The sequence below is a fragment of the Lethenteron reissneri genome, unplaced genomic scaffold (genome assembly GCF_015708825.2).
Source record: "Lethenteron reissneri isolate LAM-NWPU_2019-01 unplaced genomic scaffold, ASM1570882v1 scaffold_157, whole genome shotgun sequence".
Classification (NCBI taxonomy): Eukaryota; Metazoa; Chordata; class Hyperoartia; order Petromyzontiformes; family Petromyzontidae; genus Lethenteron; species Lethenteron reissneri.
In genome coordinates this window covers 68,197-88,349 of record NW_026891300.1, presented here as the reverse complement: position 1 = coordinate 88,349, position 20,153 = coordinate 68,197, and the positions used below count along the sequence as shown (strand labels likewise).

Genomic DNA, 20,153 nt, shown 5'->3' with positions numbered 1-20,153 from the left:
TTACATTACGATATGTTACTAGGTTATTGAATTTTAGTTTGTCCTTCTCCTGATTTTCAGGATTGCTTGCCGTGTCATCGCACTTGCAGCACCTTGTTTGGTTGTCCACTCATTGATATGCAAATGTTTTCTCTAACCCCCCCTCCCTCTCTCTGCCTCCTCCCCCCTCTGTCTATTTAAGGCCACCCCACAGAGACGATCACCCCTCTCTGTTACCTGTGTTGCTCTCTCTGTGTATCTTGGTGATATCTGTCTGCTAATATGTCTGTCTATAGTTTTCTGGTTAGATTTTATGTCGCTATTTCATTATACCTGATGATGATTGCTTGTGTTGCAATCGAAACGTCGTATGCTATTATTTAATTTAATTTATTATTTTATCTTTAGACGTGACTTTACCGAAAAAAAAAACCAAAGAATAATTCCTGCTGTCACGAAAGCTCCAAAATTAAGATTCAGCCCCCCCCCCGCCCACGTGACCAGCCCCCCCCGCCCACGTGACCAGCCCCCCCCGCCCACGTGACCAGCCCCCCCCGCCCACGTGACGAGCCCCTCCACCCCCCGCCCACGTGACCAGCCCCCCCCGCCCACGTGACCAGCCCCCCCCGCCCACGTGACGAGCCCCTCCACCCCCCGCCCACGTGACCAGCCCCCCCCGCCCACGTGACCAGCCCCCCCCGCCCACGTGACCAGCCCCCCCCGCCCACGTGACCAGCCCCTCCACCCCCCGCCCACGTGACCAGCCCCCCCCGCCCACGTGACCAGCCCCTCCACCCCCCGCCCACGTGACCAGCCCCCCCCGCCCACGTGACCAGCCCCCCCCCGCCCACGTGACCAGCCCCCCCCGCCCACGTGACGAGCCCCTCCACCCCCCGCCCACGTGACCAGCCCCCCCCGCCCACGTGACCAGCCCCCCCCCGCCCACGTGACCAGCCCCCCCCGCCCACGTGACGAGCCCCTCCACCCCCCGCCCACGTGACCAGCCCCCCCCACCCACGTGACCAGCCCCCCCCGCCCACGTGACCAGCCCCTCCCCCCCGCCCACGTGACCAGCCCCCCCCCCGCCCCCCGCCCACGTGAACAGCCCCCCCCGCCCACGTGACCAGCCCCTCCCCCCCCACCCACGTGACCAGCCCCTCCCCCCCCACCCACGTGACCAGCCCCCCCCCCGCCCACGTTACCGCCCCTCCCCGCTCACGTGACCAGCCCCCAAACGCCCACGTGACCAGCCCCTCCCCCCCTGCGCGATGACGTCACCACGCACGGGGCCGCCCACCAACCCGAGCGCGATGACGTCACCACGCAGGGAGGCGCTCCAACCACTTTTCAAATCCTTCATATTAAGTTCGCTTGCTTGCTTAGGACCGTGCAAATCTTTCGGTCGTTTTTTAACCCACTTCCCGTGATCCAATCGAGCTGACATTTTCCACTCAGACTCGTTGTGCCAGACAATTATTGTTCGTGAAAAAGAATTCCCAAAATTTTACACTTTTTAGGCAAAAAAAATGTATTTTACATATATTCAAATAGAACTCATTCATGGCTTTGGCTGAACGTCAGAGTGTAAGAGCCCAGAGCGTAACCCCTCCACAGGCCGTGGCGGAGTAGCGCAGTTGGTAGCGCCCTCGCTTCCCATGCCAAAGGTCGCGGGATCGATCCCCGCGTCCTCCACAGGCGAATATATATTTTAATCCTTTATATTAAGTTCGCTTGCTTGCTTAGGTGGTATGATGCAAGCCTGAAGGACAAAGACCAGGTGCAACAGCTGCGCAAAGACATCAGTAGTAGCCTACAGTCCATCAACAACACCCAGCTACCTGGAAAGTTAAAGGCCTGGTGTCTGCAGTTTGGTCTCCTACCCCGGGTGTTGTGGCCCCTAGCAGTGTATGAGGTTCCAATCTCAACAGTGGAGAAGATGGAAAGAGGAGCCACGAGCTACTTAAAGAAGTGGCTCGGAGTTCCACGATGCCTTACCACCATAGGCCTCTATGGAGATGGTGTCCTCAAGCTGCCCCTCACCAGTCTAACCGAGGAATTCAAGTGTGCAAAAACCAGGCTCCAGATGACACTGAATGAATCTCGAGACCCAGTGGTGAGCAACAACGCGCCGACCTTGGCAACTGGGCGCAAATGGAGGCCAGGAAAAGCAGTCCAGGAGGCAACAACAACCCTCAGACATGCTGACATTGTGGGTCATGTTCAGCAAGGGAGAGGAGGCTTTGGACTAACTAGCCGTGCTGCTTGGAGTAAGGCCACTGCACCAGAGCGGCGGAAGATGGTAGTGCAGGAAGTACGCCATCAGGAGGAGGCTGCAAGGTGGGCCAAGGCAGTCTCTCGTGCCAAACAGGGACAGTGGACTCGATGGGACAGTGTGGAGAAGAGGAAGATCAGCTGGAAGGATCTGTGGGCCATGGAAGCGAGGCGGTTGAGCTTTTCCATCAGAGCAACATATGACGTCCTTCCAACACCAGTTAATCTTCACCAATGGTATGGTGAAGATCCGGACTGTGCCCTCTGTTCCATGCCAGCCAACCTCAGGCACATTCTCACAGGGTGTAAAACAAGCCTCACCCAAGGACGCTACACTTGGCGTCACAACCAAGTCCTTAAAAACCTTGCATCCGCCCTGGAGGACAAGCGAACTGCCACCAACTCCCTACCACCCCCAGCAGCATCACACCCCTTACGGACGACCTTTGTCCGCGAAGGGGCTAAACCACCAAAGAGCGGCTCTACACCAATAGAGCGAGACCAGCTGCGCTTGGCCCGCGACTGGAAAATGCTAGCTGACATTGGCCGGCAACTTGTGTTTCCTCCGGAGATCGCAACCACCACCCTAAGACCTGACATGGTGCTCTGGTCCCGTTCGCTCAAGAAGGTCTTCATCATTGAGCTCACAGTACCCTGGGAGGACTCAGTAGATGAGGCTTATGAGCGAAAACATCTGCGCTATGCCGATCTAGCTGCTGAAGCACGGCATCATGGCTGGAACACAGAAGTCCGACCAGTGGAGGTGGGCTGCAGAGGTTTTGTGGCAACATCTACAACCAGACTGCTTAGAGACCTGGGAATTAAGGGCCAGAGCCAGCGTTCGGCAATCAGAGCTGTATCGGAGGCGGCAGAAGGCAGCAGTCAGTGGCTCTGGATGAAGAGGAAAGACCCCAGCTGGGCCCCAAAGTGAGAGGGCCAGGAGGTATGCAGTCAACAATGCTTGACTCAGGGATGAGGACGCCCCTGCCATGCATAGTCCCATGGGATGCTGGCTATCAACAACAAGGCAACTCCTATGACTAATTGGGAATGGGACGCAAGCGTAGGATTGATCACCCTGTCGCTGGCCGCCTTTGGGGAGGGTGTATAGTATGAAAGGCCGAAACACCCTAGGACCCAAAGGTTCACTACTGACGATGCGCTCCCCAAATTTCACCAGGCTCACTGTTCATGAACTCTTGGAAGTGCTTGCACAAAGGATAATAACATCTCATCCTGTGTTCTTTGGAATCGTAGCTACTTGTGCTACTAGGATAATGAGACACTGACAAGTAGCATTAGTAGCTACTTGTGCTACTAGGATAATGAGACACTGACAAGTAACATTAGTAGCTACTTGTGCTACTAGGTTAATGAGACACTGACAAGTATCATTAGTAGCTACTTGTGCTACTAGGATAATGAGACACTGACAAGTAACATTAGTAGCTACTTGTGCTACTAGGTTAATGAGACACTGACAAGTAACATTAGTAGCTACTTGTGCTACTAGGATAATGAGACACTGACAAGTAACATTAGTAGCTACTTGTGCTACTAGGTTAATGAGACACTGACAAGTAACATTAGTAGCTACTTGTGCTACTAGGATAATGAGACACTGACAAGTAACATTAGTAGCTACTTGTGCTACTAGGATAATGAGACACTGACAAGTAACATTAGTAGCTACTTGTGCTACTAGGTTAATGAGACACTGACAAGTAACATTAGTAGCTACTTGTGCTACTAGGATAATGAGACACTGACAAGTAACATTAGTAGCTACTTGTGCTACTAGGATAATGAGACACTGACAAGTAGCATTAGTAGCTACTTGTGCTACTAGGTTAATGAGACACTGACAAGTAGCATTAGTAGCTACTTGTGCTACTAGGATAATGAGACACTGACAAGTAGCATTAGTAGCTACTTGTGCTACTAGGTTAATGAGACACTGACAAGTAACATTAGTAGCTACTTGTGCTACTAGGATAATGAGACACTGACAAGTAACATTAGTAGCTACTTGTGCTACTAGGATAATGAGACACTGACAAGTAACATTAGTAGCTACTTGTGCTACTAGGTAATGAGACACTGACAAGTAACATTAGTAGCTACTTGTGCTACTAGGATAATGAGACACTGACAAGTAACATTAGTAGCTACTTGTGCTACTAGGATAATGAGACACTGACAAGTAACATTAGTAGCTACTTGTGCTACTAGGTTAATGAGACACTGACAAGTAACATTAGTAGCTACTTGTGCTACTAGGATAATGAGACACTGACAAGTAACATTAGTAGCTACTTGTGCTACTAGGATAATGAGACACTGACAAGTAACATTAGTAGCTACTTGTGCTACTAGGTTAATGAGACACTGACAAGTAACATTAGTAGCTACTTGTGCTACTAGGATAATGAGACACTGACAAGTAACATTAGTAGCTACTTGTGCTACTAGGATAATGAGACACTGACAAGTAGCATTAGTAGCTACTTGTGCTACTAGGTTAATGAGACACTGACAAGTAACATTAGTAGCTACTTGTGCTACTAGGATAATGAGACACTGACAAGTAACATTAGTAGCTACTTGTGCTACTAGGATAATGAGACACTGACAAGTAACATTAGTAGCTACTTGTGCTACTAGGATAATGAGACACTGACAAGTAACATTAGTAGCTACTTGTGCTACTAGGTTAATGAGACACTGACAAGTAACATTAGTAGCTACTTGTGCTACTAGGATAATGAGACACTGACAAGTAACATTAGTAGCTACTTGTGCTACTAGGATAATGAGACACTGACAAGTAACATTAGTAGCTACTTGTGCTACTAGGTTAATGAGACACTGACAAGTAACATTAGACGTAGGGGAGGCTCAGGACCGGCTCAGAAAGTGTCTCTGGCGGCGTTGGCCACGAGCGGGAATGGAACTCGGCTGGTCGGTGCGGAGCGCAGCGCTCAGCACGACACTGCCAACAACAACAAACTTGAACTCTGACCCCGTTCTCTGACGTCACCGCTCAGCGTGACCTCATCGGCGTCAAACGCCACGGGGAGGTGTGCCTTGTTAGTGACGTCATGTGACCAAGGTATTCACCCAACTCACGCGCTCTTGAGCGTGACGTCACCTCCGCTCCAGTGCCAATCCTTATTTGGGCAAAGCCAGGCCCGGTGACTGGCGGCTCATTAACATAATTTATTCATGAAAGCCGTCGCGAGTTGAGAGCCGCTCATTGTGGGAGGGGAGTGTCATCGTACCCCGCAAGTGACGTCATGTCACCTGCTGCCGCGTGACGTCACGAGGGACCGGGAAGTTTCCGCTCGGCCCGTGCGCTGAATTCCGAGGTGAGATTCTCATCGCGGTTGTTGTGGTGATTGTGATTGTTGTGGTGGTTGTTGTTGTTGTGGTGGTTGTTGTTGTGGTGGTTGTTGTTGTGGTGGTTGTGGTTGTGGTGGTGGTTGTTGTTGTGGTGGTTGTTGTTGTTGTGGTGGTTGTTGTGGTGGTGGTTGTTGTTGTGGTGATTGTGGTTGTTGTGGTGGTTGTTGTTGTTGTGGTTGTTGTTGTGGTGGTTGTTGTGGTTGTGGTTGTGGTGGTGGTGGTTGTTGTTGTGGTGGTTGTTGTGGTGGTGGTTGTTGTTGTGGTGGTGGTTGTTGTTGTGGTGATTGTGGTGTTGTGGTGGTTGTTGTTGTTGTGGTGGTTGTTGTTGTGGTGGTTGTTGTGGTTGTGGTGGTTGTGGTTGTGGTGGTGGTTGTTGTTGTGGTGGTTGTTGTTGTTGTGGTGGCTGTTGTGGTGGTGGTTGTTGTTGTGGTGATTGTGGTTGATGTGGTGGTTGTTGTTGTGGTGGTGGTTGTTGTGGTGGTGGTTGTTGTTGTGGTGGTTGTTGTGGTGGTGGTTGTTGTTGTGGTGATTGTGGTTGTTGTGGTGGTTGTTGTTGTTGTGGTGGTTGTTGTTGTGGTGGTTGTTGTTGTGGTGATTGTGGTTGTTGTGGTGGTTGTTGTTGTTGTGGTGATTGTTGTTGTGGTGGTTGTGGTTGTGGTGGTGGTTGTTGTGGTGATTGTGGTTGTTGTGGTGATTGTGGTTGTGGTGGTTGTTGTTGTGGTGGTTGTGGTTGTTGTGGTTGTGGTGGTTGTTGTGGTGGTGGTGGTTTGTGGTGTTGTTGTTGTTGTTTACCGAGGTAGAGCCTCGCTCTCTCTCTCGTAGGGATGTTATTTGAGTAGCAGCGAGCATGGAAGCGATGTGCAGATTGAAACTTTACAACGCGGGGCCTAGTGCCTCCTGCCCTCGCCTGGTCGCGTTCGCTTCAATTCTCTCGCTTAGTTGGGCAATTTCGATGTAAAGCTTCTTTCGTGACTGCAGTGATTCATCTGCTTGGTTCTTTCGGTAAAGTCATCACGTAGAATGGAAATAATAAAATATTAAAAATAAACCAATGAAATAAAAAAAACATAATAACCTTTTAATATGTTCTACATCACGTAGAATAGAAATAATAAAATAGTCAAACTAATATGTTTAATATTTTTATTATTTTATTACTTCCATTCTAAGTGACTTTACCGAAAGAACCAAGAAGATAGTTTAGCAACCTATGGAAGAACGCGATCAGCCAGGAGATGCGTTAGTTGTGTTAACTCGAGATTTGAAGCTTTCGTGACTGCAGTGATTCATACTCTTAGGTTTGTTCGGTAAAGTCACCGTGTAGGTGAAAAATTAAAATTAATGAAAGTAAAATAAAATAAAAATCACGACGTTTCGGAGGCAACACAAGTCTCCGTTATCAGGTGGGACCGTCACAGCCACATTTGCTGCATCAAGTGAGGCGTGATTTTTTTATTATTTCATTAATTTTATTAATTTTAAATTCATTTGTTACCTAGATGGTGACTTTATCGACACAACCTAAGAGTACGTTAGTGGGTGTGTTGACCGACTCTCTGTTGTTGCATTACATTTCAAATATTAAGTTTGTTTGATTAAGTGTCTCTTTGTGTGCAGTCACCAAAGCTCCAAATCTCTCATTGACACAAGTCCGTAATTATAATGTTATAATAATTATAATATATAAATTATAATGTTATAATAAATATAATATATATTAATTATAATGTTATAATAAGTATAATATGTTATAATAATTATAATGTTATAATAATTATAATAATCAAATATGCCCCTCCAATATATTGCTGTAAAATATTTGTACATAATAATTGCGATGCTCTGTTAATAAAAACAACTATTTGCTAAACCTTGGCCACGAAATCTGGACTTGTCTTAATATAACAATGCATAGATTTCTGTTCATATGATTGCGTTGTACTTCATGAATCCCTAATCTCTGCCATTACATACTACGAAACAAGAAAAGGTAAAAAAGAAAAAACAGCAATGTAATACAATACACTATTAGACATTGTATCAAATAAAACAAAGTCCATCCCATGTGTTAGTGAACTTTTACAAATATTTTAGGGAGGAAATGGCAGGAAATGAGTTTTCAAATTTAGATATTTTTCTGGGGGGGGACCCCAGACCCCCTGCAAGATTTGGTCCCACCAATGTTGATTTCGACACAGAGGCGTTGTTTCTCTGTGTACCTGTGTGTGTGTCTCTCTCTGTGTGTCTCTGTATTATCTCTCTGTGTGTCTATGTGTGTGTGTCTCTCTCTGTGTGTATATCTTTCTGTGTGTCTGTCATCTCTCTCTGTGTGTCTATGTGTGTGTCTCTCTCTGTGTCTCTGTGTCTCTCTCTCTGTGTGTCTCTGTGTCATCTCTCTCTGTGTGTCTATGTGTGTGTCTTTCGGTGTGTCTCTGTGTCATCTCTCTCTGTGTGTCTGTGTCATCTCTCTCTGTGTGTATGTGTGTGTCTTTCTGTGTGTCTCTCTGTCATCTCTCTCTGTGTGTCTATGTGTGTGTCTCTCTCTCTGTGTGTCTTTGTGTCATCTCTCTCTGCTTATGTGTCTGTCTATGTGTCTCCGTGTCTCTCTCTAAAATTGAGCAATCTTTGGAAGAACGTAATCAGCCAGTTGGGGTGTTGACTGTTATGTTAGCTGACTCTCTGTGTTGTATTGCATTACATTTATAAGTTGACTAGGTTTTTTTTCTCTTTCATTTGTACCTGATGATGATTGCTTGTGTTGCAGTTGAAACGTCGTATGCTATTATTTAATTTATTATTTAATCTACGTGACTTTACCGAAAGAACCAAAGGGTATCTTGCTTAAGTTTTAATTTCTCTTCACCTGTCTCGCTACTTTGTAACTTTGTTTATTTTAAATATTCACAGTTTATTTTTTAACAGGCCATGCCCACTTGAGCTGCTGTACCGCTCTTGTTTTCAGAAGCAACCTGCCCACAACAACAACAAGGTGGGGCTTGTCAACAGCGTGGTGGTGTTCACTCTGGACGCGTGGTGGTGTTCACTCTGGACGCGTGGCGGTGTTCACTCTAGACACGTGGCGGTGTTCACTCTGGACGCGTGGCGGTGTTCACTCTGGACGCGTGGCGGTGTTCACTCTAGACGCGTGGCGGTGTTCACTCTGGACGCGTGGCGGTGTTCACTCTAGACGCGTGGCGGTGTTCACTCTGGACGCGTGGCGGTGTTCACTCTAGACGCGTGGTGGTGTTCACTCTAGACACGTGGCGGTGTTCACTCTAGACGCGTGGCGGTGTTCACTCTGGACGCGTGGCGGTGTTCACTCTAGACGCGTGGCGGTGTTCACTCTGGACGCGTGGTGGTGTTCACTCTAGACACGTGGCGGTGTTCACTCTAGACGCGTGGCGGTGTTCACTCTGGACGCGTGGTGGTGTTCACTCTGGACGCGTGGTGGTGTTCACTCTAGACACGTGGCGGTGTTCACTCTAGACGTGTGGCGGTGTTCACTCTAGACGCGTGGCGGTGTTCACTCTGGACGTGTGGCGGTGTTCACTCTCGACGCGTGGCGGTGTTCACTCTAGACACGTGGTAGTGTTCACTCTAGACATGTGGAGGGGAAACCCGGGGATTGGGACGGAAATCAACGCGACCACTGGGAGAGAGAGAGAGACACGCAGCCTCGGCTGTGTTGGTTGATCCTCAATGAATTACTTGGTGGAGTGAGGAAGCATTAATACTGAGCAGGTGAAGGTGGCCAGGCGTGGGTCTGGACACACCACCACCTGTGAACCGTGCCAGTGCGTGACAGTGGTGGAGCCAGTGGGGGTGGGGTGGCACGTGCCCCCCCAACGATCCGATCGAAATCCCTAATTTCGATGGGATCATTGGGGTTTATTAGTAACTAGCTTCACTACCTGGCTTTGCCCGGGACTTGGATTCTTGTCTTGGATTAAAACACGTCCTACGCGGAGTGTTTGGGGGGGGGGTGATGTCAGCAAGCACGCTGTGTAATGCTTCCGCATGCGGGTGTGACATCACAGATATGACGTCACCGCTCACTTGCGTGCAAAATAAATGCATTATTGCGCCCCACCCCCTCCCCCCCAAAATACACAAGTCTATTTTTATACTTTTCGCATTGTGTACAGTCTGGAAGCTACCCACATGCCTAATTTCAAGTTTGTTGCATGTTTTCGAACAGACATTCACAAATTTCCCTTTTATATATATAGATAAATCAGCATTTTGGGACCCCCACCGCCACCGTGTGGCATATTATTACGTGCCAGGGACTCTGAGAGGACAACAGTCCAAGTCCATAATTGGCAATAAGAAACGGCAAAGCAGTTACAAGCGACTCGCAGAATTGTGCGCAGTTTCGTCTACAGTACACGACTTCCCTGAAGGCATCAACACCTTCAGTGAGCACGATGCCGATCACACGCGTCAAATAAAAAGCAAGGGACAAGTTCTTACTAACAACTCCTTACTAGCAACTTCTTGCTTAATAACTGGAGGGGTTTCCCCCCCTACCTGAAAATCCTGGCTCCGCCTCTTGAGTGTGTGACAGTATGAAGTTTATAGTTGCAGTAAAGTCTATTAACTCCATTGAGCACGGAGGTTTTTCCAAAACAGTAGTTGTATTTTTTTTCATCTGGAACTCTTTATAAGAATGGAGTCAGGAAGTTATCACAGCACACGGTGCAGCTGAAGTCGGAACTGTTCATCCCAGCATTCAAGGACATCCGTGCCTGGCTTCACACCTCTAAGTTGCGATTGAACATTAATTTATGCATTTCTGCAGAACAAAATTGTATTATTTTCAACACCCTTTGCTGTGTCAGCTGAATTTAGCTTTCATAAATATTCCTTTTGAAGCCAGACAGCCGAAATTGTGTGCTCGGAGTTTTGGGTTAACATTCATTTTGAAGATACGAGGGCTTCCAGGCACGGTTATAACCATTTGCCCTCTCATTGTGTGCCATAACAGCCCGTGTGATGAATTTGGGACACTTTTTCACTTTATCATGAATATATGAATAAGTATAGACGTGTAAGTCACGTGTGACTGTGTATATGCATTCTTCTGTGCATCGATATTGATGTGTATATGGTGTGGATATTCTTTTTTTCTGTCTGCAGCTGTCGCTGCCTCTGCAGAATTGCTCTGATGGAGCAAAGGCAGTCGGCGCGGTTTGGTGCAAAAAGGCAACAATGTGACCGGTGTGCATACAGCACGGATCATCCTGGAAATTTGACACAGCACCAGAGAACTCACACAGGAGAGAAACCGTTCAAGTGCAGTGTGTGTGGGAGGGCGTTTGCACAGTTGTCTGCTCTTGTAGCACACCAGAGAACACACACGGGAGAGAAACCCTTCAAGTGCACTGTGTGTGGGAGGGCGTTTTCAGATTCATCTGCTCTTATAAAACACCAGAGAACACACACGGGAGAGAAACCCTTCAAGTGCACTGTGTGTGGGAGGGCGTTTGCACAGTCATCCGCTCTTGTAACACACCAAAGAACACACACGGGAGAGAAACCCTTCAAGTGCAGTGTGTGTGGGAAGGCGTTTTCAGATTCATCTGCTCTTATAAAACACCAGAGAACACACACGGGAGAGAAACCCTTCAAGTGCAGTGTGTGTGGGAAGGCGTTTTTAGATTCATCCACTCGTGTAATACACCAGAGAACACACACGGGAGAGAAACCGTTCATGTGCAGTGTGTGTGGGAAGGCGTTTTCACAGTCAATTAATCTTGTAGCACACCAGAGAACACACACAGGAGAGAAACCCTTCAAGTGCAGTGTGTGTGGGAAGGCGTTTTCACAGTCAATTAATCTTGTAGCACACCAGAGAACACACACAGGAGAGAAACCCTTCAAGTGCAATGTGTGTGGGAAGTTGTTTTCACATTCATGTTCTCTTGTAGCACACCAGAGAACACACACGGGAGAGAAACCCTTCAAGTGCAGTGTGTGTGGGAAGGCGTTTGCACGGTCATCACATCTTGAACAACACCAGAGATCACACAAGCATCAGAAGATCCACAAGGAGTGGAGTCTGAAATCAGCTTGCGAAAGTCAAAGTGCCGCAATGAGCCCATCCCTCGTGAAACAAGAACCGGAAGACAATTCCAGCTTGGACGCTTTTAAAGGTATCGAGGTGAAACATGAAGAGGTGAAGGTGAAATTTGAAGAAGTGATGGTGAAGAGCGAAGAAGTGATGGTGAAATGTGAAGAAGTGATGGTGAAGAGTGAAGAAGTGATGGTGAAATGTGAAGAAGTGATGGTGAAGAGCGAAGAAGTGATGGTGAAGAGCGAAGAAGTGAAGGTAAAATGTGAAGATGAAGATTCAACTCCAAAATCTGACCTTCACATCGATGGAGGCAACGTGAAGCAGGAGGAGAATTCTGACTGTGAGGCCGAGCGAGGCAACTCCCAGCAGTTTGTGGAAGTGGAGGTGTGGGTGGACTTCCTCCGAGACAATACAAAGTCAAATGGAGACCCGGTAGATGCGTAAGCTTGAGATGATGTCGCTCCAATAGATGCACCTTTGTCACAGGCTATTAATGACAAGAATGAAGTTGAACACTCAATTCCTAGGTTCAACCTGCAGAGTAAGAGCGGCCAGTCTGTGTGGACCTGTGTGTTGGGATGATCTCTAACCAGGAGCGAGAGCCAATAAGCTCCCAAGCATACACAGAGTTATCAATTGCATTTATATGGTGCTTGCTTAATCGCCTCGGCAACTCGGAGTTTTGCAAGTAACCTGTACAGATCACTCAGGTGAGACTCGTAGTTCTTGTGATACAGGTCAAAGGGTACTTTTGTGTTTTCAGGAAGCGTCTGCCTCTGGAGTAACTCATTGTCTTTGAAATAGGGAGCACACTCGGATCATTAATCAGTTACAAGGCATACCACTCAAAAGTTACACGTAGTGGAGATACATTTTCTACAACACGAATTATAATTTTGTATTACGTGTTGACGTAGATTTTGTCGAATTAGGACGAGAAATGGTCCTTGCTGATTAACGTCTGGATGTTGACAACCATGGGTTGAAGCAAGCCTGACCGCCTGCAGTGCCCCTCACAACCATTTACGGCCTTGGGCCAGGAAAGTCACGAAGAAAATTGTCCACGAACGACGCATCCACGCAAGCACCCGATGCTCCCTTTTGAAGTTTTAAAATGAAACAACTTTGAATTGTATATTGTTTTGCATTTGATAATTGTATTTCTTCATTAAAAGCTGATATCATTTTCCATCTGGAAGACTTCATTGAAAACGACATTTCGTGTGAATTTTCTCTCGTCGTTAAGTAGATGGCCTTGCCGGGGTTCGGTTCGATGCGGACTTTCTCCTGGTTGGGATCGCGGGGTGGAGATAAGGCGACATAGAGCTGGCCGTGCCAGAATACCGCCGTCTGCAGATCGATTCCAACGCGATCGAACGTCTGTCCCCTGCTCCTCCGTCGTTCATGCAGGGGGCGCGTAGGTTTGCAGCGCCTCCTGCATGAAAACTAAGGAAAGTACAGGGTTTACCACAGATGAAGTTGTGTGCTTATATAAGAGTACTCGCGGGAAGTACCCGGCGTGAAATTTCCCACCTTATATCGTAATCTATAGGATACTAAGGCTAAGCACACCCGAGGATTGCACTTTTGTTGAAAAATGAAGTTGCAAATATTTGTCCATTATTGGCCAAAAACGGCATAGGTTAGTATGCTGATATTCTATATTGGGACGTGCACATTTCATCATAAAATGTTCCACTTTTAATCTAATACATAGCATACTAGGGGTAAATACAATTGATGAATGAACTTTTTGTTGAGAAAGAAAGCTATGAAAATTTGGCTTATTTTGGTTAAAACCGGCATAAGTAAGTATCACTGATTTTATTTTTGGGGCGTGAAAATTTAATCGTGAAATTTCCCACTTTTAAAGTAATATAGAGCATACTAATGCTTAACAAAATGGAGGAATTAACTTTTTCTTGGAAAATCTAGCTATGAAAATGTAGCAAATTTTGGCCAAGAACGGCATTGGTAAAGTATGTCGATTTGATGTTTTTACTTCAAATTTCATGGTGAAATTTCTCGCTTTTAATGTAATATATAGGCTGCTCAACACAACCGAGGAATGCACTTTTTGTTAAAAAATACAGCTGTAAAAAATTCGTTCAATTTTAGCCTCGCTAGTGACGTCATGTCACCAAGGTATTCGCCCCACCCCCCCGACCGCGAAGCTCTTGAGCGTGACGTCACCTCCGCTCGGCCGCTGCCGATATCTGTCCCAGTGCCACTCCTTATTTGGGCAAAGCTACTTCCGGTGACTGGCGCCTCATTTTTTTTGCGACGGGTTCAGCAGCCCCGCCCCGTCCCTCCACGTCTGGGCTGGTCTCATTAACATAATTTATTCAAGTTAAGTCCCATTCGTCGTGGGAGGGGAGTGTCTTGTACCACGCAAGTGACGTCATGTCACCGCCTGCTGCTCTCGCGTGACGTCACGAGGTAACAGGAATCTGCCGCTCCGCGCGTGAACTGCAATCCGAGGTGAGAAATTCTCATCGCGGTTGTGGTGATTGTTGTTGTGGTGGTGGTTGTGGTGGTGGTGGTTGTTGTTGTTGTTTACCGAGGTAGAGCCTCTCTCTCTCTCGTAGGGATGTCAATTGAGTAGCAGCGAGCATGGAAGCGATGTGCAGATTGAAACTTTACAACGCGGGGCCTAGTGCCTCCTGCCCTCGGCTGGTCGCGTTCGCTTCAATTCTCTCGCTTAGTTGAGCAATTTCGATGTAAAGCTTCTTTCGTGACTGCAGTGATTCATCTGCTTGGTTCTTTCGGTAAAGTCATCACGTAGAATGGAAATAATAAAATAATAAAAATAAAACAAAATAATACAAATAAAACATAACATTTTATTATGTTTTATATCACGTAGAATGGAAATAATAAAAGTCTTATTTTTAATATTTTCATTATTTTATTATTTCCATTCTACGTGACTTTACCGAAAGAACCAAGAAGATAGTTTAGCGACCTGTGGAAGAACGCGATCAGCCAGGCGATGCGTTAGTTGTGTGTTGACCGACTCTCTGTGTTGCATTGCATTACTTTTTCAAATATTAAGTTTGTTTGATTAAGTGTCTTTCTCTGTGCTGTCACCAAAGCTCCAAATCTCTCATTGACACAAAGCCGTAATTATAATATATTTTAATAATTATAATATAAACAAATTATATGTCTGTGTCTCTCTCTGTGTTATCTCTCTCTGCTTGTGTGTCTCTGTCTGTGTGTGTGTCTCTCTCTGTGTGTCTCTGTGTCATCTCTCTCTGTGTCTCTGTGTGTGTATTTCTGTGTCTATGTGTGTGTGTCTCTCTCTGTGTGTCTCTGTGTGTGTATTTCTGTGTCTATGTGTGTGTGTCATCTCTCTCTGTGTCTCTGTGTGTGTATTTGTGTCTATGTGTGTGTGTCATCTCTCTGTGTCTCTGTGTGTGTATTTCTGTGTCTATGTGTGTGTGTCATCTCTCTCTGTGTCTCTGTGTGTGTATTTCTGTGTCTATGTGTGTGTGTCATCTCTCTCTGTGTGTCTCTGTGTGTGTATTTCTGTGTCTATGTGTGTGTGTCTCTGTGTGTCTCTGTGTGTGTTGACCGACTCTCTGTGTTGCATTGCATTTGTAAATGTTACGAACTTTGTTTAAGTGTCTCTCTCTCTGTGTCCTCGTGTTGTCGCGCTGTTATATACTAGTCACCAAACCTCCAAATCTCTCATTGACACAAGGCCCTACTTATAATATGTTGTAATAATGATACTATGTTATAATAATTATATGTTATAATAAATATAATATCTTATAATAATTATAACATGTTATAAAAATTATAATATATAATAATGTTATAATAAATATAATATCTTATTATAATTATAACATGTTATAATAATTTTAATATGGTATAATAATTATAATGTTATAATAATGATACTATGTTATAATAATTCAAATATGCTCAAAATGTCCCCCCCAATATGTTGCTGTAAAAATATTTTTATAAAAATAGTAATTGCGATGCTCTGTTGATAAAAACAATTTGCTAAACCTTGGCCATGAAATCTGGACTTGTCTTCATATCACAATGCATAGATTTCTGTTTATGTGATTGTGGTTATGGTTGTACTTTATTAATCCATAATCTCTGTCATTACATACTATGAAACAAGAAAAGGTAAAAAAGAAAAAACAGAGCAATGTGATACAATACACTATTAGACATTGTATCAAAACAAATTCCATCCCATGTGTTAGTGAAATTTTACAAATATTTTAGGGAGGAAATGGCAGGAAATTAGTTTTCACATTTAGATATTTTTCTGGGGGGGTCCCCCGACCCCCTGGAAGATTTGCCCCCCCAATGTTGACTCCATGGCTACGGCCTTGCATTGACATGCTAATTTCTCTACCCCCACCCCCTCTCTGCCCCCCTCTCTATTTAAGGCCTCGACACAAAGGCGTTGTTTCTCTGTGTTCCTATGTGTGTGTGTGTGTCTCTCTGTGTGTCTGTATCTCCCTGTGTGTCTCTGTGTCATCTCTGTCTGTGTGTTTCTTTGTCATCTCTCTCTGTGTGCCTATGTGTGTGTCTATATGTGTGTCTCTCCGTGTGTCTGTGTATCTCTCTCTCTGTGTGTCTCTGTGTCATCTCTCTGTGTGTCTGTGTCTCTATGTGTGTCTCTATGTGTGTCTCTATGTGTGTCTCTGTGTCATCTTTCTCTGCTTATGTGTCTGTCTGTGTGTCTCCGTGTCTGTGTTTTATCTCTCAAATTGAGCAATCTTTGGAAGAACGTTATCAACCAGGTGGGGTGTTGACTGTTATGTTAGCCGACTCTCTGTGTGGTATTGCATTGTATTTCTAAGTTTTCCAGGTTTGTTTCCTCTTTCATTTGTACCTGACTAGCTTTACTACTTGCCTTCGCCGGGACTTGGATTTTTGTCTTTGATCAATACATGGCCAATACCGGGGGTGGGGGGGGGGGAGGGGGCGTGACGTCAGCATGCACACTGCGTGACGTCGGCATTCGGGTGACATCACAGATGTGACGTCACCGCTCACTTGCCGTGCAAAATAAATCCCATTTATCACACCCCCCCCCCCCACTCCAAATACAAAAGTCTATTTTTATACGTTTTACATTGTGTGCAGTATGGGAGTTAGCAACATGGCAAATTAAAAGTTTGTAGCCTAGTTTATTATAACCATTATTTCCCCCCCCCCCCCCGCCAGCTGTGCATTGGTGCGGAATACAGGGTCTACGTGGAGGGATTGGGGGAGGGGGGGATGCGTGACGTCATCAGACAATGCGTAATGCTGCCGCATGCGGGTGACATGACAGAGATGTGACGTTACCGCTCATTATTTGTCTCCCCAGTGGCGATGTTCACACACCACACCAGTTACTTGTTTGAGACTAAGTCGACCTAGGGGAGGCCCAGGACCGGTTCAAATAATCGTCACCGGTGGTGGCCGTGAGTGGGAATTGAACTCGGGTCGCCGGGTTCGTAGCGCAGCGTAGCGCTGACCACTACACTACAACGCGTTACACTTCCACATGCGCGGGTCACATGACAGATTTGACATCACAGCTCACTTGCCGTGCAAAACATATATGCATTGTTGAGCCCCCCCCCCCCCAAAAAAGTGTATTTTTTTTTTTGCATGGTCTGGAAAGTACCCACATGGCAAATTTCAAGTTTGTTGCATGTCGGGAAGTATGCTAAACATTTTGAACAGACACATAATCACAACTTTGCCTTTTATATATATGAAGATGATGATTGCTTGTGTTGCAATCGAAACGTCGTGTGCAATTATTTATTTATTATTTTCTTTATACGTGACTTTCCAGAAAGAACCAAAGAGTATCTTGCTTAAGTTGTAATTTCTCTTCACCTGGCTCGCTACTTTGTAACTGTTTTATTTTAAATATTCGCAGTTTTTTTTTTCATTTTTTACCAGGCCACGCCCGCTTGAGCTGCTGTACCGCTCTTGTTTTCAGAAGCGACCTGCCCACAACAACAATAACAAGGTGAGGCTCGTCAACAGCGTGGCGGTGTTCACTCTAGACACGTGGTGGTGTTCACTCTAGACGCGTGGCGGTGTTCACTCTAGACGCGTGGCGGTGTTCACTCTAGACGCGTGGCGGTGTTCACTCTAGACGCGTGGCGGTGGTCACTCTCTACATGTGGAGTGGAAACCCGGGGATCGGGAAGGAAATCCACTTGACCACGGGGAGAGAGAGAGACACGCAGCATCGGCTGTGTTGATTGATCCTTAATGAATTACTTGGTGGAGTGAGGAAGCATTAATACTGAGCAGGTGAAGGTGGCCAGGCGTGGGTCTGGACACACCAACACCTGTGAACCATGCCAGTGCGTGACAGTGGTGGAGCCAGTGGGGGTGGGGTGGCACGTGCCCCCCCAAAGATCTACACAACAAAGGCTCATTCCTTGCAGCATGCTTCAGCCGCACCAAACCTCACAATGGCTCCTCCCACCCTCAACCAGTATATATACAAGGACTGTTTTCTTGGAATTTCTCATTTACTTGATGCAGCTGTCATGCTGTGACAGTTCCACCTGAAGACGGAAGCTTGTGTTGCCTCCGAAACGTCGTGATTTTATTTTTTATTTTACTTTTATTAATTTTAATTTTTTACCTACGTGACTTTACCGAAAAAACCTAAGAATATGAATCCTTGCAGTCACGAATACTTCAAATCTAGAAATAAATACGAGGGCTTCCTGGCACCGTTGTGACCAGTTGCCCTCTCATTGTGTGCCATAACATCCCGTGTGATGCATTTGGGACACTTTTTCACTATATCATGAATATATGAATAAGTATAGACGTGTAAGTCACGTGTGACTGTATATGCATTCCTCTGTGCATCGATACTGATGTGTAGATGGTGGGGATATTCTTTTTTTCTGTCTGCAGCTGTCGCTGCCTCTGCAGAATTGGTCTGATGGAGCAAAGGCAGTCGGCGCGGCTCAGTGCAAAAAGGCAACAATGCGACCTGCGTGCCAACAGCACGGATCGTCCTGAACATTTGACAAGGCACCAGAGAACTCACACAGCAGAGAAACCCGTCAAGTGCAGTGTGTGTGTGAAAACATTTGCACAGTCATCTGCTCTTGTAGTACACCAGAGAACTCACACAGCAGAGAAACCCTTCAAGTGCAGTGTATGTGGGAAGGCGTTTGCACGTTCATCTACTCTTGTAGAACACCAGAGAACTCACACGGGAGAGAAACCCTTCAAGTGCAATGGGTGTGAGAAGGCGTTCTTACTTTTATCTACTCTTGTAGCACACCAGAGAACACACACAGGAGAGAAACCCTTCAAGTGCAGTTTGTGTGAGAAGGCGTTTGCACAGTCATCTACTCTTATAATACACCAAAGATCACACACGGGAGAAAAACCCTTCAGGTGCAGTGTGTGTGGGAAGGCGTTTGCACAGTCATCTACTCGTATAAAACACCAGAGAACACACACGGGAGAGAAACCCTTCAAGTGCAGTGTGTGTGAGAAGGCGTTTGCACGTTCATCAAATCGTCGTGTCCACCAGAGAACACACACGGGAGAGAAACCCTTCAAGTGCAGTGTGTGTGGGAAGGCATTTCCGCAAAAATCTGCTCTTAAAAAACACCAGAAAACACACACGGGAGAGAACCCCTTCAAGTGCAGTGTGTGTCCAAAGGCGTTTGCACAGTTATCGACTCTTGTAGCACACCAGAGAACACACACGGTAGAGAACCCCTTCAGGTGCTTTCCGTGCGGGAAGGCGTTTGGACTTCACCACATCTTCAAAGACACCAGAAATCACACGCGCATCAGAAGATCCACAAGGAGTGGAGTCTGAAATCAGCTTGTGAAAGTCAAGGTGCCTCAATGAGCCCATCCCTCATCAAACAAGAACCGGAAGAAAATCCCAGCTTGGACACTTTTAAAGGTATCGAGGTGAAATGTGAAGAAGTGATGGTGAAGAGTGAAGAAGTGATGGTGAAGGGCGAAGAAGTGAAGGTAAAATGTGAAGATGAAGATTCAGCTCCAAAATCGGACCTGCACATCCATGGAGGCAACGTGAAGCAGGAGGAGAATTCTGACTGTGAGGCCGAGCGAGGCAACTCCCAGCAGTTTGTGGAAGTGGAGGTGTGGGTGGACTTCCGAGACAATACAAAGTCAAATGGAGACCCGGTAGATGCGTAAGCTTGAGACGATGTCGCTCCAATAGATGCACCTTTGTCACAGGCCTTTAATGACAAGAATGTGAAGTTGAACACTCAATTCCTAGGTTCAACCTGCAGGGTAAGAGCGGCCAGTCTTTGTGGACCGGTGTGTTGGGTAGATCTCTAACCAGGAGCGAGAGCCAATAAGCTCCCAAGCATTCACTGTTATCAATTGCATTTATATTGTGCTTGCTTAATTGCCTCGGCAACTCGGA

The 20,153-nt window shown here is 46.3% G+C and overlaps 1 protein-coding gene across 2 annotated transcripts; it reads left to right on the top strand.

Moving 5' to 3' along the window:
• Positions 1–5,131: 5,131 nt before the first annotated feature.
• On the top strand, positions 5,132–19,571 carry LOC133362657 (zinc finger protein 271-like). Of its 2 annotated transcripts, XM_061581580.1 has the most exons (5): positions 5,132–5,618; positions 8,575–8,641; positions 10,792–11,711; positions 12,135–12,160; positions 18,834–19,571. In XM_061581580.1, the coding sequence occupies exons 3-5, from the start codon at positions 10,820–10,822 to the stop codon at positions 19,569–19,571; spliced, it is 1,656 nt and encodes a 551-aa protein (XP_061437564.1). In that variant the 5' UTR covers positions 5,132–5,618; positions 8,575–8,641; positions 10,792–10,819. The 2 variants fall into 2 exon arrangements, with proteins under 2 accessions (XP_061437564.1, XP_061437563.1); XM_061581579.1 differs by lacking the exon at positions 18,834–19,571 and having other exon boundaries at positions 8,560–8,641; positions 10,792–12,934.
• Positions 19,572–20,153: the final 582 nt, after the last annotated feature.